Raw genomic sequence first — 24,551 nt, forward strand, 5'->3', positions numbered from 1 at the left:
ATTTTATTGACACATCATTTTCAAAGTCGTTTGATTTTTAAATTTCTCTTCCTTTTTATTTTACAGTGCTGCAAAAAAAAGTGATTATGTAAATTTTCCTGTATTTACTGTATATTGATATAACTTTATTCTATTTCCAAAAGAAAGACTGAGGTGTGGTAGGGGATGACTTTTCTGTACATTACCACTGTATATTACGAAGACTCATGTAAGGATGATTATTATATGTGCTCAAGTACGCCTAACAAATCTAGGCTAGATTCTGTTATCTTTGTTCTGGAAAATCAACACTTTACCCAACTGAAGTAATTAATTTTGATAAAGTTCCTACTTATCATAGAAATGACACAATTTGACCCTCAGGATATATTTGTTGTATATTCCATTCTTATACATATCTATATGAAATAAATGGACGATGATATGTTTAGAAAAATAACTGAAATTCATAATGAAAGAAAGAAACAAATTAACCAACAACAGAAAGAAAGAAGGAAGGAAGGAAGGAAGGAAGGAAGGAAGGAAGGAAGGAAGGAAGGAAGGAAGGAAGGAAGGAAGGAAGGAAGGAAGGAAGGAAGAGAGAAAGAAGGAAGGAAGGAAGAAGGAAGGAAAGAAAGAAGGAAAGAAAGAAGAAAGAAAGAAAGAAAGAAAGAAAGAAAGAAGAAAGAAAGAAAGAAGAAAGAAAGAAAGAAAGAAAGAAAGAAAGAAAGAAAGAAGAAAGAAAGAAAGAAAGAAAGAAAGAAAGAAAGAAAGAAAGAAAGAAAGAAAGAAAGAAAGAAAGAAAGAAAGAAAGAAAGAAAGAAAGAAAGAAAGAAAGAAAGAAAGAAAGAAAGAAGGAAGGAAGGAAAGAAAGAAGAAAGGAAGAAAGAAAGAAAGAAAGAAAGAAAGAAAGAAAGAAAGAAAGAAAGAAAGAAAGAAAGAAAGAAAGAAGAAAGAAAGAAAGAAAGAAAGAAGAAAGAGAAAGAAAGAAAGAAAGAAAGAAAGAAAGAAAGAAGAAAGGAAAGAAAGAAAGAAAGAAAGAAAGAAAGAAAGAAAGAAAGAAAAGAAAGAAAGAAAGAAAGAAAGAAAGAAAGAAAGAAAGAAAGAAAGAAAGAAAGAAAGAAAGAAAGAAAGAAAGAAGAAAGAAAGAAAGAAAGAAAGAAAGAAAGAAAGAAAGAAAGAAAGAAAGAAAGAAAGAAAGAAAGAAAGAAAGAAAGAAAGAAAGAAAGAAAGAAAGAAAGAAAGAAAGAAAGAAAGAAAGAAAGAAAAGAAAGAAAGAAAGAAAAAGAAAGAAAGAAAGAAAAGAAAAGAAAGAAACAAAGAAGAAAAGAAAGAAAAAGAAATTCAAAGGAATAATGTCCCTCAGGCATCTGCCCAAGAACTACCACAACACAATCAGGAATTCAGAACATTTATTGCAAGAGCTGAAAAACTAAATAACGTTGACCTGGCAATGCAGCAATAAGGATAAGTGGTTAGATAGATTCTTATTATGTCAAAGTCATCAAACACCCCTCACAAACTGACATAAGTACTGCAATAAGCAATGCACCCCTGACCCATTTTTATGCCTTTTGTACTGTGCAGGGAAAAAATACAAAATAAAAAAATAAGAAGTGAACCGCTATATACAAAATAATAAAGAAGAACAAAAATAGTTTGTGGTTTTGGTAAGAAAAAAATCACCTTCAGATTAGCTAAGTTTGTTAGTGCTGTTTCACTGTGGCATATGTAAATTTTTCTTTTGTCTGTAAGGATTTATTTTATTTTACATTTTTTTTTTACTTTTTTTTCCCCCATGCTATTTATTTTTGTAAATTTTCTGTCATGCCTTAACAAAATACATCTAAACATGTTTGGATTTGGATTTGCTTTGCGTGCAACTTAGATCTTATTAACATTAGGAGTCATTCTGCTGGTTTGACTGAGGTGACATGATACCTGCCAGGCATTGACCAACTATGATAATAAACAGTTAAACAGCAATAATTAGAGATTTAACCCCATAGTTCCCCCAACTAGTCTACCAGGAGAATGCTCTGTTACATCATGAAGGCACAACACATTCTGTGGCTATGGTCTAAAAACACTTGTGTTACTACTACATTAATGCAGATGAAAATCAACACAAATGTTGCTGTTTCAGCAATACAAACTGTCTTAGGTATAGACACACATCTGCCCAACTGGAAAAAAAAAGTGATTATTGTATTTTCCTTCTGTAGAATTTTCTCCATATGTTCTAGCTTATAACAATATCAGTTACCACTCATTAAATGACATATTACAGCTAATTTGATCAATAATTCTAAACAAACAGCTTTCCCTCTCACCCACCACAAATTTAAATATTCTCCTTTTGTTTTGCAGTTTCCCTGTTTTATGAAACACAATGGCAGTTGGTTTTGGTGTTTTGTTGTTGTTTTTTTTTTTAATATATAAATTGATAAATGTGTAAGCCCTCGCACATGTCTTTTCATTTTTAGTATTAAAAAAAAAATAAAAGAAAGTCTACCTGAATGCTGGTTTCATTTGCTACTACATACAAAGAAAAATTTCTTTGTTTTCACTTCTACAACCAACCTTCCCTCCCACCCCATCACTCCCTCTTTCACTTTTAACACAAATGGTTGGGTTTCTTGGAACATTGTGTGTCAGACAGACTACTAACACATAAACACCATCACTAAAAATAAAAGCAAAACAACAGAAAGCAAATGAAAGAAAGTAAAAAAGCAGCTGTGAAACACAGAAATATGCTACAGTATCTTTTCAAGTGAACGCTATAAGTACACAAAAATTTTAAGTAATAATTGTTTCTATTTACAAGTATTTGAAAACACGGACTGACTTATAAGTGTCCACTAATATTGTTAATAGCACAATAGGTTTAACGTTTACAGTTTCAGTTTTGTTTGCAATATGATCTCAAGTATAATGGTCCCAGCATAGATCAATGACAACAAAAGCACATTTTTCTCTAACTGGATATGCTTTTCAGTCATTGTAATCCACTGAACTTTCTCACTTTCTCACTCTCCAAATGCATCTTCTGTTGTTCATAGCAGCAGTCCAGGGTCAGAAAGGAAATAAACAAACAAAAGGATATTTGCAAACTGGAGAGATTTCTGCAGATTTTAGTCATGTCTATTTAACAAAACCACACAACTAGTAGAAACACTCTTTCATGTTGCAGGACATCATACCTTCCACGGTGCTAATATAAAGATGTGCATATCTCTGCTAGGTGAAGCATAGTTCTAGAGGTCTACCCAATACATAAAGCTCTGACACACACACACACAGCATCAGCAAGTCTAAGTAGGCTAAAGTCATTGGTCCAGAGTAACCATTTCTTATAGCTGGTGCTCCTTTGGACTCTCAGCAGCTCCTGAGGCCTGTTTGTAAGACTTCAAGTTGGCCAGAGGAATGTCAGTCATGTGGCTGCCAGAGTTGAAATGGCCTTCACTGGAACCATACTGCTTTCGGTCACTGAACTGGTTTCTGTTGCTATCTTCTTTCCAGGTCCTGGTCAATGTGTGTCCATTAACTAGTTTGTCCTTCTTAACCCATTCTTTCTGAGGTGCAAAGGTGGAGAGAGGAGACTTTGGCTGTTGGTATGGGCCCAAGCTGGGAGGCATCCAACAGTTGTCTGAGTGACCCAAAACTAGGCATTCTTGAGTACACATCTCTGTAGCTTCAGCTAATCCTCGAGGCCCAAGAGGTCCATCTAGAGAAGAAAAACAAACAGAAAGAAGAAACAAGAAGAAAGAAAAAAAAAAAAAGACAGGAAAAAAAACCCATAATATTAGATTGTGATATTTGGCATTGAATTCACGCATATATCTCACGAGAAAATTAACGATTCTGCAACAAAATATTGTGCTGGCAAATCCTAGACAGGGGAAATGCAGTTCAGTTAGCCTCAAGTTATCAGTCTTAGATCTTGCTATGAATAAATTTAATTCTCTTTTTCAGTTACACTAAGAAAAATATTGCTAGGTGGGTGAAAATGTCAGAGGAATAAACATACCATTTCAGATTTTGAATGTGAGTGAGAATTAATGCTCTTTATAAAGGCCTACACTTTGGATGTATTCTCTTCTGCTTTTAACTCTCTTTACTACCACACAGCCTTGGTGAACTACCAGCCTACCACAGCAGAGAAACATTTATTCTGTCCAAAGATAAATTTTCCCAAAGGAATGCTTTGTACGTGAGATTATTCTAATGTAGTAGTCTATGAAAAAACAAAAGGGTAAATACACAAACAAACAAACAAACAAAAGGCTTATGTAAAACTTGATAAAGAACTGTTCTCATAGTTCGTTGTGAGTGAGGAATGTTAGATTACAGGAGACAGAAACGGAGCCTGGTGAGCTACTCTGCATATTAAATATCCACATCATTTTTCACACACTATTGAGGACACAGCTGGCCAGCTGCAGGCATCTTGCAATCAAGCAGACAGGTCACCCATGTCTTCAGCTGCACTAAATGCCTTTCAGTCTTACTGCATTTCTAGATGGCTGCACTCGCTCATCTAATCAGACTGGATACATAAGGAAGGACAAGCCAGGAAAAGGGGAGAAAAATCACTTTGTGTATTTTTCTTAGATGCTTCTCAATATGTGAGATACTTTTTCATGATTCTTTGCTAACTGTATTGTAATTTTGAGCAAGAATTTTGAGATGCCTTTTCCCAACTTCAAACTAAATCAACTGGCTATTGGTATAGAGTTAAGGAGACATTTAAAGAGACATGTTTCCTTGATTAAACCGCCCAGTGACAGAAAGGAAATTATAGATTGATTTTTGAGGAAGAACATTAGTAAGTAGTCTTGAATAGTGAAGTTATGAATCATCATAAAAAGCAGTACTAATCAGAATAAAAATGTCAGTGATGTGTGAGAAAAAAAAATAGTATCTTTATAATATAATTGAGACTCAAAATAAGTGAGGCCACACTAACAAAGATTTCTGTGTTACAATCCCAAAGAATATTTCATTCTCTTGTATTCCATGCACATGAAATAAATTACCCTTAATATCAGATCCTTTTTTCTGAATACTGAATTATCCCAAATCATTTTACGTAAATTGCTATCCTTTCCCTGTTGCAGTGGTGGGTTGGTTTCTTGTTTGTTTGTTTGTTGGGTTTTTTGTTGTTTTGTGGTTTGTTTGGTTTTGTTGTTGTTTTTTTTAACTGGCACATAAAAATATGGCAGTAAATTCCAGAGATTATCAACCAACTGTTTTTACACACACATATAGAAAATGCGGTCAGGCATATTTCTAAATGTCACATTGTAATTAGTCAATTTTCTTATGTCTGTTTACTCCTCTTCTTAAATATCTGGAGAATATACAATATGCTATTGAAGTGACAGAACATAATAACCCACAACAAAAGTTATTTCTTCATTTCTTGTACAAGAAAATGTCCTATTGTTGACAACTGGAATGTGAAAATATTACAGAATCAGTGTTTCCATTTAGATCAATACAGGGTGATATAACTAAACCAGAATCGTTAGGGGAAAAAAAATTAAAGACAACTGTAAAGCAGAAGCTTAGCAGATTTCAATGAGAATCAAGAAACATGATTCTAAAATGAGAATCGGGATAATTCCCTGAAAGGGATGTACCTAGAGAACAACAAACCAAACCAAACCCCAAACACAAAACAACAGAAATAAACAAATATTCATGTTATATTGTTAACATTTCCAATGCTTTAAAGTTTTTTTTTGATAACAGAAATTTGTAATTTTTTTCTTCCCATTTTCAGAGGGAACAAGTGAGAAGTAGATTTTTCAAACTGCCTATTCTTACTATACAATACTATCCTGCTGACCAAGAAGGAAAAGTTTGGCAGAAATTAAAACTTTCAAAAGAGAAAGAAAATATTACCCTGCAGAATAACATACATTAAGAAACACAGTTTTTCTAATCTACAGTGGAATAAAAGAGGGCCTTCAGTACTATAGTTCTGAAGTGGAGAAATTACTTTTTCTATTTAGCTAACTACATTTCAAGAGATAAGGTATGTATTTTCATTTAAAATTAAAATGAGTAATAAGCTGGTTTTACTTAGGGTTAAATATGGTTGTGGGCCTATAAGCTACATGTCAAACTCTCTGGAAGATTTACTTCAATTTTTTTTGCTTTCTTTAGTAACAGTTCCAGGCAGTTAATGCTCTTAAACTCAGAATGGATTTTAAGCATTCTTTTCTTTAGCTGTCTTTACATTGATAAACTTTCTGAAGAGTACTGAAATGCTTAGTTATCTGTTACTCTGAGCAGCAGACAAGAATGGGGTAACAATGTCAAGATGATTTCCTGTTCCGAATGAGCAACTTGGGTTTTCTTTGGTTTCATGAAATAGCATGAGAATTAGACTTCAAAATTCAGAATTAGACTTCAAAAATGAGAATTAGACTTCAAAAATTTATTAAAGATTTTGTACAAGTCCTCTTCCAGTCAACCTTCCCTATGCAGAAATTTCAATCAAAGGCAAGACTGTGGCAGTGTCTGCAGTGGGCCAGTTAAAATCCTTGTATGGATGTGGGTCACTTCAAGTGACAACTGTAAACAGAGTGAAATCCTCTCCTTTTAATCACAGAATGTCAGGGGTCAGAAGGGACCTCTAGAGATCAACTGGTCCCTTGCCAAAGCAGGATCATCTAGGGCAGGCCACACGGAAACGCATCCAGGCAGGCTTTGAAAGTCTCCAGAGAAGGGCACTCTACAACCTCACTGGGGAGCCTGTTCCAGTGCTCCTTCACCCTCACCATGAAGAAGTATCTCCTTGTGTTGAGGTGGAACCTCCCACGTTCTAGCTTGTACTCATTGTTCCTTGTCCTATCACTGGGTACAAGCAAAAAGAGACTGACACCTTCATCCTGACAGCCACCCCTGAGATATTTACAGCTGTTGATAAAATCCCCTCTCAGCCTTCTCTTCTCAAGGCTAAAAATCCCCAGCTCTCTCAGTCTTTCTTTATAGGAGAGATGTTCAAGTCCTGCAATCATCCTTGTTGCTTTCTGTTAGACTCTCTCCAGAAGATCCCTGTCTTTCTTGAATTGGAAAACTCAAAACTGGACTCAAAACAGCATTCCAGATGTGGCCTCACCAGGGTTGAGTAGACAGAGAGGACTGTGAATCCCTGAGGAACACTTCTAGAACTCTTCTTTTAGCTGCATAACTATTCAAATATCTGTGAGGTACAGTGTTAGTCAGCACACTTTTCCATGTGTACCTGTATGTAAAACTCTATAAATAAAACACAAGTTCGAAGTTGAGAACAGGTTCAAACTGCTACTGGAGTGAGTAGGCATTTTTCCAGTACTTCAACCTGTGCTTTCCAATCTGTAAACTGGAAATATTTACTCACCTTATTAAATTATAGTAAGGTTTGCATTTACAGAATGCCTTGTAGGACTTCATCTAATATATAATTAACAGTTATTATTTTACTCACTTTTAGTTTAGGCTGTCACAACAGAAAAATAAATCCACAAATTATTTTTTTTTTAATACTGATTGTTAAAATTATATACTTTATGGCTGAGGTACTACACAGAATTATCATACTTACTGATTTCATGAAAACAACAGGTTTATTCTTAATATATGTGGTACCTGTCATGCCTGATCTTCAGTTAAGAGCCTTAGACACAGCATAATGTTTTTGTAAATATTATTGCTAATAATGATTATATAGTATACATATAACATGTTTTATATAATATATAGTATATTATGTATATAATATAATAATGTTTATCCTGATTTAGGGAGGCTCTATAAATGTCTCACTGTGAGACGAGAAAAAGCTGAGAAACAGATTTGGAAGAAACAGATCTTAATTTATAAAAAAAAAAGAAAAAAGACAGTCTTTCAAAACAACATTATTTTTTAAGCTTCTGTATTGTGTAATTATGTTCTCAAGCACAGACAGTTAAATGCTTTTCTAAGACTCTATTATTCAGTCTGCTATTCAGTAGCATAAAGTGAAATGATCATGAGCAGTATGATGGGAGAGACCTTCTGGGTGTAGCTTACACTGAAGAGTTGGTTGCTTTGTATTGAGAAAGCACAGTGTTGCCTTAATGGTAATTATCTTTCTCCTCCACTAATGCTGAACAATACCTTTTACCCAATTTTCTAAAGTTGCTTCATTACCACATGAAATGATACCACTTAAGAATCTTGTTTGTGCTGCTTTAATTTTGTAATTGCATTAATTTGTTTCTTTTCTCTTCATAAAAATGTCACTGAAATTTCTGTATCAAGTTTTTCCACAGTGAAGTATTTATTGATATGTGAGGGATTTTTTTTCAAAGTATTTGTTCTCTGAACAATCTGTAATACATGAGGCTGGTTATCAGTCTTGGCTGCTTGAATATATAATGACACAAGTGCTGATAAAACTGTACAAGCCATCTGTCTCTGGAGTTAAATGTTTTGAAAGCAAACACAAAAGTGAATAACAAACCCTCCCTTAAATTGTCTTTGTAAATATTTATATCAGACCTTGCCAAAAAAAAAAATGTTTTTTTCTTTGTTATTTTATTCCGTTAATAGCTGTCAAGCAGATGCATGACTTGCCTACTCAAAAGCAGACAGGTGTAAGAAGAAAAATAATGTATGCCACTCAAGAGCCAGTCATACCCTAATGCTAGAATTTCTGTGTGGCCTTTTATCTCTTTTTATTATACCCAGAAGCTAAACTACTATTTCATTGATTAACTTACTGCTGCAATTAGCAACTAGGTTCTGGTGTGTTTGCCAGCTGTTTTTCAACCTGCTTCGTTAGAGCTCTCTTGTTTAAAGACAGAAAATTCATTCTTTAATTTTGAAAGTCAAGGCCACAAGTTCTACTCAGTGAGACTTTATTGTTGGAAAAAAAAAAAAAAAAAGAGAATGGGTACTCTTTGCCTGAGGGCACTAACATTAAGTATAGTGGATTTGAACATGGCCACAGTTGTGCTTCAGACAATCATATTTATTTAACTTCTCATATTACATCTTAAAAAGAAAAAAGAAAAGGAAACAACAGCAACAACATTTTCAGCTCTATTTAACCTCAAATACAGAAATCTTTTTTTCAGCTTTCATGGGCTACCTCACTAAACGACCTTTTCTGAGACCACATATTTTCACCACTTTCCCCACATATATTGAAACTGAAATGTTATTACTACATTTCATAGAGGTTTTGCAACTAGTGTATATATTAAATATAAAAACTGGAAAACCATTTATAATGACTAAGAGTCTTTTGACTTTTTTTCTCTTAAATATCAGCCAATTAAATAAGAAAGGCTGTTCTTTATTTCTGGTTGTTAAAAAGCTAATCCAAGACTACAAAGCCACATACATGCTGTACTGTATGGATATGTTTTCTTGGTATTATTAATTAACAGCAAGATTCTGTGACTACTAAAAATATATTTTTAGTGGCTTGTTCCATGGTCATTCCACCTGGCACAGTCAGTGCTGGTAAAATCACATTCTGTCCCCAAATCACCTAATTCCAAGGCCCCTGGATTCCTACCACTTTTGCTGTCAGTTTTGTTAGACTTAATCACCATCACCTTATAACCTTCTTCTCTCTCCTCTTCCTGGAGTTGCATCATCTGTACTGAGGTGCAGATGAAGAAATGCCTGCTAGTTCCTGTTTTTCAGAGGTAAGCTGCCAGAATCCATAATTAGGACAATAAGAGAAGGGACAGAAAGCAGGAAGGTAAAGATATGTGGAGGAGGTACCCAAAATACAGAAATGTAGCAACTAAAGTATTTTCTGAAAAGAAGGAATTACAAAATTGCCTCAATTGGAAAAAATCATGAAGTCAAATCATTAGTCTAATATCGACAAGTCCTTGACTACACCACGTCACTACATCTGCATGACTCTTAAACACCTCTAGGGATGGGAACTCCATCACCTCCTTGGGCAGCCTATTTCAATAAATGTCAACCCTTTAAGTAAAGAAATTCTTCCTAATATCCAATCTAAACCTCCCTTTGCACAATTTGAAACCATTTCCTCTTGTTATAACAACACTTGTTACTTGGTTGAACAGCCCAAGCTCCACCTCTCCACAAACTCTTTTCAGATAGTTTTAAAGTCCTCCCCCTCAGTCTCCTTTTCTCCAGACTAAACAACTCCAATTTTCTCAGTCACTCCTCATAAGACTTTTTCTCCAGACCCTTCACCAGCTTTGTTGCTCTTTTCTGGACACACTTGTCATGGTAGGGCCATGACATGGCCCAGTACAAACACAGGCAGGCCTTAAGATGTCTAGACAGGGTCCCTTTCTCTCCCCTTCTTCCTACAGAAAGACAGGGCAACGTGGGAAAAAGAACAAAGAGGACAGGACTCCTGCCTGTCTGGTAAACAAGTTGTTTACCTGGGATGAGAGCACGTAAGCTGACCACTGCTCCCCCCAGAGACAAGGCCTTTGGTTCTGCCTTTTATGGTTGTAGCCCAGCAGAATGCCTTTCCATCAGGCAGCTACATGTTAGCTTCAGTGCCCCTCTGGACCAACCGATATATATATATAGGTTGACTGGGTAGTCGCCTTTGCCTTGCTTCCAACCTTGCTTCAGACTTTATTTTGCCTTGCTTTAAGCCTTGCTTTCAAGCCTACTTGGACCCATCTCATAGAAGCTGCCTCGAGTTGCCCTGCCCTGCCTCAAGTGCCTGGTCCAGAGCCTGGGATATAGCCATGACCCTATACACAGCAAACTGGAGAAGCCACGAGCCTAGAAGCCGGATCCACTTAGCCTGCTTCCCGTTGCCACTAGAGTTGTGCCGTGCCTCAGTTTACCCAAGAACCAAGCAAGCGACCATCACGAGAAGCGTCATTGACTGCCTGCTGTCCGCTGAATTCAGATCAGCCTGGGACCACGCGGTAAACTCTCCTTGCCGGCAATCTGCCGTGCCAGTGCCGTACTAGAGTGCCCCAAGTCTCCAATGCTAACGCAGCATCCTTGTGTGGGTAAAACAAGCTGTGAGTAATTAATTCATTGCCCTTTCAGTTTAGAGGTTCTTACCCAGTCTCCCCCCCACTGTGAGTGAGCAGTATCTGCTCTCGGGGACCTTCTCTTTCCAAGTTATTGCCTCCTAATTTGCATATAATTGTTTGTGTTTTGCCCCAAGACTGTATATTCCCATTCCCATTCCAACCATACAACGATCCTATTTAACGAGTTTTGGCAATTTTCATTAATAAAGGGTTATTAATACCTGTTTGCCATATCTTTTTTTATTATTGTAAGGGTAATTAATAATCCCCTTCACCACAACACTCTAGTACTTCAATGTCCTCATCGTGAGGGGCCCAAAACCGAACACAGTATGCAAGATACAGACTCACTAATGCAGAACACAGGAGTAAAATCAATTCCCTGGCCCTACTGGCCACACTATTCCTGATACAGGCCAGGATGCCATTGGCCCTCTTGGCCACCTGAGCACGCTGCTGGTTCATGTTCAGCTGGTCATTGATCACCACCTTCGTATCCCACTCTGCTGAGGAGCTTTTCAGCCACTCCTCTCCAAGCCTGTAGCACTGCTGGTGTTTGTTTTGGCCAAAGTACAGAATCTGGCATTTGACTTTAATGAAACTTAATACAACTAGTTTTGACCCACTGATACAGTCTGTCTAGATCCCTTTGCAGAGGGATCAAGCAGATCAAAAATTCAACCCGATTGAGTGTCATCTGCAAAATTTACTAGGGGTGCAATCAATCCCCTCATCTAGATCATTGGCAAAGATGTTAAACAGAACTGGCCCCAGTACTGAGCCCTGGGGAACACCACTTATGACTAGCCACCAATTGGATTTAACTCCACACACAACCACTCTTTGCACCTGGTTATCCATCCAGCTTTTAAGCCAGTGAAACATTCACCCATCTAAGCCATATGCAGCCAGTTTCTCCAGGAGAATTCTGTGTGAAACGATGTCAAAGGCTTTACTAAAGTGTGGATAGACAACATTTCCAGCCTTTCCCTCATCCACTAAGCAAGTGATCATGTTGTCAAGAAGGACCTGCCTTTCATAAACCTATGACAACTGGGCCTGATCATCTGTTTGTCCTGTATGTGCTGTGTGATGGTACTCAGGATGATCTGCTCCCTCACTTTCCCTGAGACCAAAGTTAAATTGACAGGCCTGTAGTTTCCCAGATCTCTTTCTCTGCCCTTCTTGTAGATGGGTGTCACACTGGCTAACTTCCAGTCTGCTGGGAACTCCCCAGTCCACCACAATTGCTGAGAAATGATGGAAAGTGGCTTGGTGAGCACTTCCGCCAGCTCTCTTAGAACTCTTGGGTGGACTTCATTTGTTTGTGCAGACTTGTGTACATCTATGTGGTGCAGCAGGTCACCATCCATCCCTTCCCGGATTTCATGGAAATCATTCTGCTCCCAGTCTGTCTTCTAGCTCAGGGAGCTGCAGGGGTGTTGGACTAGATGACCAGTAAAGGACCCTTCCAACCCAGTGCATTTTTTGATTCAATGATTCTATGATTACCAGAGTACAACTGGTCCTATTACTAAAGGCTGAGGCATTAAGCACCTCAGACTTTTACACAGCCTTAGTCACCATGTTCCCTCCTGCATCTAGTAAATGATCGAGGTTCTCCCTAGCCCTTCTTTTGCTGCTAATTTATTTACAGGAAGATTTCTTACTGTGTTTTACTGCACAAGCCAGATTAATTTCTATCTGGGCTTTGGACTTTCTAATTTTCTCCCTGAATAGCCTCACAATATCTTTGTGATCATTGTGTGTGACCTGACCCTTCTTCCAAGGCAATAAATTTTCCTTTTTTTTTCCCTGAGTTACCTTCAGAGCTTCCTGTTCAGACAGGCCAGGCTTCTTTGCTGCTGGTTCATCTTACAGCACATAGGGACAACCTGCTCTTGAACCTTTGAGATTTCTCTCTTGAAGTATGTGCAGTCTTCCTAGATTCCTTTGCCCTTCAGAACTGCCTTCCAAGGGACTCTGTCAAGCAGTCTCCTAAGCAAATCATAGTCTGTTCTTTGGAAGTCCAAGATGGTAGTTCTGCTGACTTCCTTGCTTACTTCTCTAAGAATAGACAACTCAATCATTTCATGATCGCTATGCCCTAGATTGCCTCCAATTGTCCCATTACCCGCAAGTTCTCTCTTCACAATGAGCAGGTCCAATGGGGCACCTTCCCTAGGAGATTCACTCACCAGCTGTGTAAGGAAGTTATCTTCAACACACTATAGGAACCTCCATGACTATTCCCTCTCTGCTGTGTTGTGCTTCCAGCAGACATCAGGGAAGTTGAAGTCCCCCACAAGAACAAGGGAAAGTGATTGTGAGACTTCTCCCAGACGCTTATAGAATATTTTATCTGCCTCTCTGTCCTGATTGGGTGTTCTATTAACAGACTCCTACATCTATATCAGCCTTGTTGGACAGGAAAAGCTAGCAGAATAAGATTTTCTATGCAATTCCATGAAGTACTTAAGTGATCCAGATGGCTTCCACAGAAATACAAGTATCTAAGATATTTTAAAAAATTGTATGCGGCTTCTTTGACTCCATGGGCAACTATAATTTGAATTGCAACATCATTCAACTAGTTGAAATTGATTTTGTGCAGAACTTCCTCTAATGCCTGCTAATGACTGGTTCACATTCAAATCTTCTGAGAATTAAGAATGTAAGTGTTTCCTTTCTTTTCTAATCTTCAGTGTCTAAGATATGTTTGGCATTTTAGGAGCATAACCAACATATGCCAAAAGGTTGTAGCTTTGAAGAATATAGCAATGTAGTAGGCTGTCTGGTTTGGTTTGTTAGTTTTCCCCTCAACAGGTCACTTGTGGTTAGAACATATCTGAAAGGCCCAGACGCGGTTCTCTTTTCTTCCTGACAGGTTATGGTCGCTTCCTCCTATAAATGTGCAAGAATCAACCTTGATCTCTGTAACTCTTGTTCTGAGAAACAAGAAGCAGTTCTGTTATCTTGCAGAGAAGAGGATTTCTTATACACCTCAGGAATACTGAAATTATTAATCTCCTGTAGAAAAGGTAGCTGTTAATACCATGTTGACTTATTGAAAAAATTTCTTGTCTGAAGTTCCTTTCACCTGTAGCTGCTCCACTACAAAAGGTACTTTGAAAGGAACTGATACTTAGGTTGTTATTTTTTTTTCTGTTGTCCCTCCTAGAAATTAAATACCATTACAATTGTCAAGTTACATCCCCATCAGTAATAGCATTGTTGTCAATATATTATTTTTATCTGGCCTAAATTTATCTATTTCCAATTATTTTTACATATTTATATAAATTTCTGTGCATTTCTACTTGTGCTCTTTCAGGAGGCAGTCATGTACCATAGAGTCCACCCTTTGAAGCACTGCTACACTAGACAAAATTTAAGTTCCTTGTACTTTCCAAGGCAAGACACCTTCCAAAAAATAAAAATACTTTTTTTTTTTTTTTTTATTGAGAATATAGCCTTTGGTTTCCTAGATCTGCTTACCTACACATTCCTTGGATATAATTTTTGTGGCCTGTTTCTGTAGATAGATATAAACTGGCTACTTTACTGTCCAGCCGGATACAGAGCAAGTGTCACAAGAGTGACACTCATAAAATGATGCTATGAAAAATGCATTTAGAGAAAGTATATAGGGAATTTCAGCAGAGTTAAGAGTTCTTAATAATCCCATTAAGTCTTCCAAACCAGCCTCTTTGGAAATGGAAAACTCACTCCACAGGCAGGCCACATTTACATCTCTCTGCCCCTGCATCTAAACACATACTTGAAAACAGTTCAGCTGTATGTCATTACATTTCTGGTTTAGTTCTGGGGGATTTATAAAAGAAATTATTTAATCCTGAATTTATTTGGGACTTAATTCATAACAACACCTTAAAACAAGAAATAAATTTTTACAGCCTAGTGACAGCTCCTTTCAGTTGCTTGAAAATTCATAGAGGTTTAAACAATTTCTAGCCCTCAGTTGTCCATAGAAGACAGCAAGCACCCCATATCCTAAACTATACTGAATATGCTTTACGCAGCCTCCAAGCTTGTGAGATACTAGGGGTCAGATTTCCTGAGTGCTGTTTAGTCTTTATAAATAGATGGATGAATTGACTAATCACAGAAGCACAGAAGCATAGAACAACTCCCCACAAATGACTGTAATTTGTATTCTCAAGTTTAAGCATCACATTGCGAATGCAGACAGTCACCTTCCAGGGAGAGAGGGAGAAAAGAAGTGTAAACAGGATTTAGCAAAACCCCTTTTGTTAACAAATAAATAAAGATTAAGTGTTTTACATGTCGCATACAGATTTCATTCTTTGGTCACAGATGAAAAGTCAACATTTGCAAATGGAGATAGTCCAAATACATGGGCAGCCAGAACAGCAGATTCTCTCCCTGAGAGGATATTGTTTTTTTAGATAGACTTTATGGTGCACAAAGAACAGACAGCATATCTTTATAAATTTGCACCCATCTTCAGGATGGCCTGAACTCATCCATCTTCTTGTCTGCTGAAGCTACTTCAATGAGGAATGCTATCTCATCTATTTCCTCAAAATTAGATTTTTTTTTCCTGCCATACATGTAATTTTAGCAGGACAATCTAACAAATCAAAATACCACAGAGAATTCAAAAGAACCTTCTAAATTTGATTGGATCACTTAATGAGGCCAAAGCACAATCAGTGTTTGGAATAATTTGGAATAATAATTTTCAGCATTAATCATTTTTTTTTTCACTCTGTAGCTCTTCATTTTGCTAAAAAGTCTTTATTCCCAAAATGTGATGATGGATAGAGATAATAGAATATTCATAAAGGATCCTATGGTTATGATCATTTAGTACCTTTTTTCTTTCACACCTAAATATTTATGACACTTGATCAAAATATTTTGTTGAATTGCTTTACAGGCAGCCTGCTGAGGCAGCACCGCTTCTGACATGGTCACATTTTCTGATCTATTAATATGTCCCAAACATCAAACTGCTGTCAGTCAAAAACAACTAAAGTCTCAATTTGGAAGATTCTGTCAACTGTTTATCATAAAATCAAATCTTAGTGAGTAATGTCTACAAACTGTGTGTGAGAAAAGGTAGGATTCAATGCAAATAAAAATCAAAATGAGAAAAATGTGGAGAATGTTGTGAAACTGAGGTGAACACCATTTCTTTCAACACTGCACAGTTTTATGAACTTTCTAATGCAGCTGCTATGGGTCTGACCACTAGCTCGTGCACAGCAGAAAAAAATACCAGATAACTTGAATTTAATTTGATTTTTACAATTTTAAAAATAAGTGTAATAATAAAGGAGTTGTTTTTCTCAATTGCTATATAACTTACAGTAAAAGCTTGATCTTCTGACTTGTGATAAATATGGATCATGCCTTGAAGGCAGGCATGATACCTCGTGATTTTACTGAGGTGAAAATTTTGGCTTTACCGATCCATAACTTAATTATAGCATAATTCATTGTCAATATACACATATATGATGAACTATACTACCAGTAAAAACATATATATTGTGTTTTATTTGAATATACATCAGATATATTTTCCATAATTGTACTTCTGTATATATTTTAAATATATATTCTACCTATTCATCTATGTCCATTATCTCCATTCAGCAACAGAATGGAACAAATAGAGTGATACACATTGAAGTGCATTTAATCACAAAATGAGCAACTTAATTGCTGTACTGAAGTTGGGTGTGCAATCACCCTAACCTTCTGTGATCAGTGCAGAGAGAAGCAATTGCACAAAATGATTCAGCTCTCTGAAGACCTGATTCATTTTCTGGAGGTGTGAGTTTCTGCCCATTGACAAAAAGGCAATCGGTGGATGACAATTACATCTACCTCAACATATTTTCTGAAACATACTCAGAAAGGAAAGATTTTGTGAAGCCTGAAAGAGACTTACTGGAGGGATTCTGCTACAGTCAAGTTATCTTTCAGAAAATTAATACTTCAAAACAACTTTATTTCTCCATACTTTGAAATAGGTACAAGACCCTGAAATAGGTACAATATCTGATCCAGTGTGAGCTGTCCCTGCCCATGATAGAAGGGGTGGGAGTAGATGATACTTGAGGTCCCTTTGAAACCTGACAATTCCATGATTCTATGAAATGCTGTTATTTATAAGAGAGAGAAGACTGTGATTGTTGAGGTTTCCTGAATTTTTCAAAGCAGGACAGAGGATAAAGTAAAAAGCCTGGAAAATACTAAAACTACAAAAAAGTTAAAATTATTAAATGCATAAGCCAGATAAAGAAAAGTGTATTTTAAAGTTATCTCCTGCACCACAAATCCATGTGAGTTTAAAATTAAGGGAAAGCATTACATTCAGATACACATATGGTTTTATTTACTTTATTTATCTCTAGAATATTCTCAGTCCATACAGAGGGTTAATGAAACTCAAACCATCTATTAAATTTCAATAGCTGTGTTGGTTTCAATGGATTTTCTTTGATGAGTCATTCAGTAATTCTCCCCAACTATCTCCAGTTCTTGTGTGTTGCCAATTTTCCTGTAATCTTGAAATGTCATTAATAATAAAATTCATCCATTAGTTCAATATTTACTTGACAGATTAAGACAAGGGTTTATTTATCCTATTGCAAGAATATTTTTATTGGATTCTAATAAAATTTAACTTTTTTTTTTTTTAAAAAAAGTTTACCACATTTTAAAGTTACGGAAAATTTTGTTCTTCCAAGCAAGTTTTAAAAACAGTAATAAGTTGAATGCCCAAAACAACTTGATAAAGAAAGACTAGACTCAACTACAGAGTCTCCAAAACATAACCTTACTGCTCTTATTATCGTTCACAGAAATGTGTAAATAGGAAACCCGAATAGGGACCACAGCAAGAGTTATCTTCTTATTTAACCTTAAATAGTGGCATCCTTCATTAAAACTAACTTTTATGGAAGAGGTTATTTTACCATAAGCATGCAACTTAATTCACTGTCTATAGTCTTTCCAGACTTCCAGGAATTTGGCTCCAGATTTCATTGTATTTCTGCAATACTGCAAATTTTACTTCTTCTCGTATCAAACACAGTTTTGTGAGGCACTCCTCGCTGAGGTTATCAATTTGTTTCTCCCCAAAAGTAACAAGTCTGGGTCTTAATCTCAGGAATAATAATTCCAAGTTATTAATTTAGGAACCTTTAGAAATTTGCCACCATGAACAATCAATGTAGCTTTATTCCAAATTCGATCACCTATTTTATTTTTAAACACTCAGCCTGATTTCCTAAGCATTATTTTCTTAGCCTTGGATTAAATTCTGTAAGATGGAAAGTGTTAAAGTAAACATTTTTGAATAAAAAAGAGGAAAAATCAGTTTCCTACTTTAAGAGATACATGGCAAATGGGAAAATAAAGACAATATAAAACCCCTACAGACTTTATACTCCAGACAGCAATTCATCCAAGAGCAAAACAAAAATGCAGACATATGCTTTAAAAACAAGGTGTTAAGAAGTATAATTAAGATTATTTTTGCACAGAAATATGAAAATCATTCTGTAATTAAGTTGATTGCAGCTATCTAAACAAAGATTAAATTTAAGTTTAAATTGTAATGCAACTTTTTTAATTAAGCCCTATTACTAATGTATGTTTCTTGTCACTGTCATGCTTTCCTATTTTTCTTCAGTAAAATTCAGACCAAAATAAAATTTAGATTAAACTGAATTTGTTTCAAATTTGTGGCAGATTCCTTATGTGTAAGTGCTATTATGTAAATAAGTAGTTTAACTGACTTGAAGAGACCTTTTGAAGTCTGGGAACTCATTCTCCTAATTTAAGCTATACCAGTCTGAAAAAAATGAAGTGCATAACAAAAGAAAGTGCTTAAAATAGGTGCCTAGTAAGCTTGATTATTTTGTTGTCTTCCATTCTACACAAAAATGTATGCTTGATAAATTTCACAGGATGCAGATGTTAGAGATGCCATTAAACTAATCCAGAGACAAAAGAACCATTTCCTAATTCTGCTTGTATAATGGCATCTCATTTAGTTAATTTGGTAAAATTCAGTTCAGTGCCAGTTGAGTTGTCAGAACTGCAGGCACATTACACAGAGAATACCAGATTACTCCATTATGTCTGAGTTACACCCATGCTACAGTTTCTTCATTTTCTTTAAAAACTGTGTTTATTTACATTATTTTTTTTTCAGGAGAGACAGCCATAAGTCTCTTAATGAGCTTATATAGTTTACAGTAAAATTCCCATTAAACAAATGTTCCTGAATCAAAACACTTACATTTTTATGAAACTAGGCTTGAAAGTTAATCTGTGCTGCTTTTAGTCTTTACATTCAATGTGCTGAAAATTAATATGGAATTAAATGTCAGTATATGCTATTTTCCAAATACTTTTGGTTAGTCATACAGTCATATTCTACTCCTTGGCAAGAGCTCTACGTTCCAGGCTTTTAAGTCTTACCTGGGAGACTGAAGAAAAAATAATCTTTGTGATTCTAAATTGGAAATCAAACCATAATTCATATTTATTCATGCAAGAGAAGCTAGAAAGTAGGCCACTTTAAGTTGCATCCAATTCTAAGCATACAGTAAAAAGATTGTCTGAAATCAGTGCACAAAGTGAACATATGGTAGGTCTCTAACAATACATTTAGAGGAATATCCTTAATGGCATCTCCAGATGAGCAAATTTTTTAAGAAATAAAAAATAACAAATATTGTTTATCTTTAAATGGATTATAATGGATCGAGAGAAAGATGGTGAAGGAAGAATTGTTACTATGAGCACATATCATGAATACACGCACATATAATATGCTCTTTACATTCCCCTTTATGATTGTAAGGAGCTTGGCTTTTTTTTTCAAGTAATTAAAAAATAAACCAAAGAACAAAAACATTAGAAATTTGGGAAATGTGGTTCATGTGCAAAGCAAAGTTTTTGCAGGAGTTTACCAAGTAAAGCTGTCATTTCATGGAATCAGAGAATCATGGAATCATCGAATCATAGAATGGCCTGGGTCAGAAGGGACCTCCAACTTTCATCTAGTTCAACCTCGTCTGCAGTAAGCAGGGGCATCTTCAAACAGGTCAGGTTGCCCAGAGCCCTGTTGAGCCTCACTTTGAGTGTCTCCAGGGATGGAGCCCCAACCACCTCCCTGGGCAACCTGTTCCAGTGTTCCACTACCCTTATGGTCAAGAACATCTTCCTAACATCCAGTCTAAAATCTGTCCTTCTCTAGTTTGAAGCCATTGCCTTTTGTCCTATCACTACTACTACTCTCTTCATCCTTCTAGTATGCCCCTTCAAGTACTGAAGACCGCTATTAGGTCTCCATGGAGACTCCTGTTTTCCAGACTGAACAACCCCAGAACCCTCAGCCTGTCTTTGCAGCAAAGGTGCTCTAACCCCTTGATCATTTTTCGTGGCCCTCCTCAGAGCCATCAGGTCCATGTCTTTCCTGTATTGCAGACTCCAGACTTGTATACAGTACCCAGGTGTGGTCTCACCAGAGCAGAGCGAAGTGGCAGAATCACCTCTCTGGATCTGCTGGCAATGCATCTTTTGATGCAGCCCAGGATGTGATTTGCCTTCTGGGCTGCAAGCACACACTGTCTGCTCATGCCCAGATTCTTGTCCATCAGCACCCCTAAGTCCTTTTACACAGGGCTGCTTTTTGGGGGAGGAAGTGAACAGGTCCCCTGGATTCATCCAGAGGGGTCTGAGGAGTTTTTACATTGTTCATAAATTGTCAATATATATATATGTTGTACATGTATTGTAGATTGTGTATATATTCATTGTGTTTCATATTTCTAGATTGCAGTTTCCTTGTAAATACAATTTCATTTGCCTCCATCCCAAACTGAGTTGGTCTGAGCAATTTATTTTGGGGGTAGTTTCTCCAAATTAGTTGGGGGGTAATTTCAACCTACCACAGATGTTAGGGGGCCTTCTGAAAGTAGTGGGTGTACAAACAGATGTGTTCTTACTCAACATGTAGAATGGAAAAATTATGAAGAAACTCAGATTAACAAATGGAATAACATATTTTTCTTCTTACATTAAAAAAAAAAGTAATAATAATAATCTAATTTAACAAAGTATTAAAACTAAATGAAGAATTCCAGTTGCTGGATTTAGTTCACTTAACATTTCTGCTCTTCCATCTCCCTGACAAGAACTGCAGTGCAGATGTTAATTACCACTTATAGAATGCCTTGTCAAAACACCTAAGAATTACTCTTCCATTAATGACTTTGTCCTGCACATGGGTTCAGTGACTGACTCAAGTTGAAGAATGCTGAAAAGGATCAAAGACACTTATTTAGGACGCTCAGTCTTTCTCTGCAAGCCCCACCCAGTAATGCATGGCTTTGTGCCAACAGCTTAGCTTTAGAAGAGGAACTATTATAAAATTGTAGTTACGAGGGAATTAGAAGTCACATTTAAAAAGATTATTACCCTCGTGTCAAGTGAGTTAATTTATTAAACAATAACTTAAGACACAGCAAGTCATTTAGAAACAATGCTAAACATGTAAGAGCACAATGACCTATTTGAGATGACAGAAAACTTTATTGGTAGATGAGCAGAAGTATTCCAGGCCAAATTATTTAGTGCAGTAAGAGAGACAGTCAGCTGCTTCTCCACACATTCATTGGAGACATACATCTTCTCCTTTGAAATAGGTTGGAGTTTTGCTACTGCCTTTGCTGGGTGTAAAACTGGGTCTTTTGTCTCTGCAGAACATCAAATTAATCTACTGGCAAGCCTGATTTAGGAAGGTGAGCACTGAAGGAAACTGATCAATTCCCTTGTGAATTACAAGTCATTCCTTTAGCATTTAGTGTCCCTACGTACCACCCCAATTCTTTCTTTACAAATTCTTCAAGCTCAAAACTCTACCTTTTTCCAAGTTCCTTACATGTAGCTCTGCTTACTCTCTTTCTGACATGATTTCAGCTCAGGTCTCGTCAGTATTCTGGTTTTTGGTCTAAAAAACCCTATTTCCTTCCACTATCTTCTCAGTTACCTGGCTGATAAAGATGATAAGTCCTTTGCTTACACATCTATATAACCCAAAATTTAAGGTTACTTAAATATGGAATCATAAGTAAGGTAGGACTCATTCCACCCTAGGGTTCATCTCTGAAGACAGCCGTCTGAACTATTTATGCAAAGTGGTTTCACCTTGTGTATTTGCAACTCTTTGGAGGAGAGGCTTAGAGACCTGGGGCTTTTTAGCCTGGAGAGAGAAGACTGAGAGGGGATCTTATAATACATATAAATATCTAAAGGGTGGAGGTCATGAGAATGGGGCAGGGATCTTTTCAGTGAATTTGGTTCCCCATTCAGGCATTAAGTGAGAATAGTATATGTTGTTACCTACTGTGGGGAGAAATACAGCACTGAAAGCAGAAAACACCTGGCAGACATCTTGAATATGAAACTTTTTATTAAGTATTGCATTCTTTTTCTTTATTAATTAATCTATTTCACTCTCAGGTAATCCCTTTGCAATTTCGCAGCAGTCCAACTTTCAAAGGAAATTTATGCTCTGTCAGTTTCTGTGCCTGTGCTGTTAAAGGACTTGGCAATGACATAAATATCTTGGTAATTTGTTCACTGATAGCTTGCATATCCCCTCCTCAGTGGTCTTTTTCCAGAAGGCATTAACATCAAAAATATTCTGTGTCCTACTGGTCATTCATTAACAATGTGGTCTCTAGGCCTATGTGAGTTTAAAAATCCAACGTCTTACTATTTTTACAGCTAAAAGATGGAGATAGTAAGATCTTGTTGACAAGGTTGATTAAGTAAGACTGCACGAATGCCCTCCTTAGCACAGCATTAACTAGAAATTCTTGTTTAAACTTCTAACTGCAGCATATTGCCTGAAGTTCTTCTATACTTGACATGCTTTTGTTTGATACCTGCTGCTTACTGGGAAGGCATTTATTACAGAGAGAGAAGCATGAGAAAAATCCACATTCAGCATCAAATAGTTTTATAAATATGTGAAGTGTAAGATCTGTGCTACCCGACTAGGATGCCATAAATGTACAACCAATGTGACAGAAAAGTGAGCATAAGTTACCACAAATCTATAAGAATTGATCTGAAGGAATTAGAATTAGAAAGGAAAATGTAACATCATGACAACTGATGAATGGGAAGATCTGCCACATATATTGCAAGAATGGTAGATAATGTGGGTTTACCATGGGAAATTACATCGTTTTTGGAAGCAAAAAAATTCAAGTAAATCTCATTACTCTGGACATGCTGTTCAGAGATGAAGTGCCATATAGTAAATTATTTTAGATCAGCTAGAATATATGCTAATAGAGCCTGTAGGTTGATTCAGGGAATGAATAGCTGCTGCTGAGAGGTACAGAGCTGGAGACAGGTTCCACCCAATTCAGTATCAGAAATAATCCTGAATATTTACACTAATAACCTTGATCTATTCAAAGTGCTGATGCAATCTGCTCCTGGCACAAAACTGGGAAATACTACCACTAAGGACCAAATTATCTTATCAAAAGAAAGGAAAGCAAACAACAAAACACAAACCGAAGCCTTTTATTACTATGGAAGACTTGGAGATTTTAGCTCTTTTCATTCAGGAGAATAAAACCAAAGAAAAAAAAGATGAAGAGCACGGGTAAACAAATAGATGTAAAACGACTTTGCAAATTAAGAGGTGGTGTTGTGGTGAGAATAAATCTGATGACGCAGTGTCTGCAAACAGACTACTGGACCCTTTCCTAGGGGTTTAGATTTTACAATAGCAAAAGTTCCAAAAAAAAAAAAAAAAAAAGATCAGCAGACTTATTAGTGGAAGTTCTTACTCTCACATTTAATCTCTTAAGGTCTGACTATGGTCTTATCAGCTGATGTACAACAGATGTTTGGACTGGAATAAAGTATTAAGGCACTGTAGTCAGAATGTACTGTTTCCAATGTAAAATCGATAAAAGGATTTATAATTCCTTACAGAGAGGATATGCATTATTAAATATAACAATTCTTAGCAAGAAGATGGGATTTTTCAGTATGAATGCTGTCTAGCATTCACATACCTGCCAAATATCTCATCTAGGAAATGAAGGTTCTGGAGATAGGAATGATCTCATGTTGGTAATTGAAGAATACTTTTCAGCTAATTATCTGGATTCTTTAAACAGGGTCTTTTACAATGTGATTCATCTGAATTCCTTCAGGTTTTACTTTATGAGATGAATTGTGCCCTGCAAGTGTCTACTTCTCTCCCTGCTGACTACTAAATTACCCAAAGTGCCTAGATCAGGTGTATACCTGGGATCCTTACCTTCTGCATCTGAAGCAATGGAAGACAGATCTTTCAAAATATCTACTAAATCGAGGGCAATGTCTCTGACCTTAGACATGCCATTTAGTTTCCCTGTGTCTTTACTGCTTATCTATAAAATGAGGATAATAGAATTTCCATACCTTACAGGGCAGGTTGAGAATTACATGTCT

General features: G+C 36.5%; 1 protein-coding gene across 4 annotated transcripts in view; it reads right to left on the reverse strand.

Moving 5' to 3' along the window:
- Nucleotides 1-3,335: 3,335 nt before the first annotated feature.
- PCDH9 (protocadherin 9) overlaps nucleotides 3,336-24,551 on the reverse strand; it is a 710,467-nt gene continuing 689,251 nt past the window's right edge. For all 4 annotated transcript variants that reach the window (XM_054382658.1, XM_054382650.1, XM_054382635.1 and 1 more), the window contains one exon: nucleotides 3,336-3,709. In XM_054382658.1, coding sequence (XP_054238633.1) covers nucleotides 3,336-3,709 — 374 coding nt within the window. The remainder of the gene's footprint in view (nucleotides 3,710-24,551) is intronic.

The sequence above is a fragment of the Indicator indicator genome, chromosome 1 (genome assembly GCF_027791375.1).
Source record: "Indicator indicator isolate 239-I01 chromosome 1, UM_Iind_1.1, whole genome shotgun sequence".
NCBI lineage: Eukaryota > Metazoa > Chordata > Aves > Piciformes > Indicatoridae > Indicator > Indicator indicator.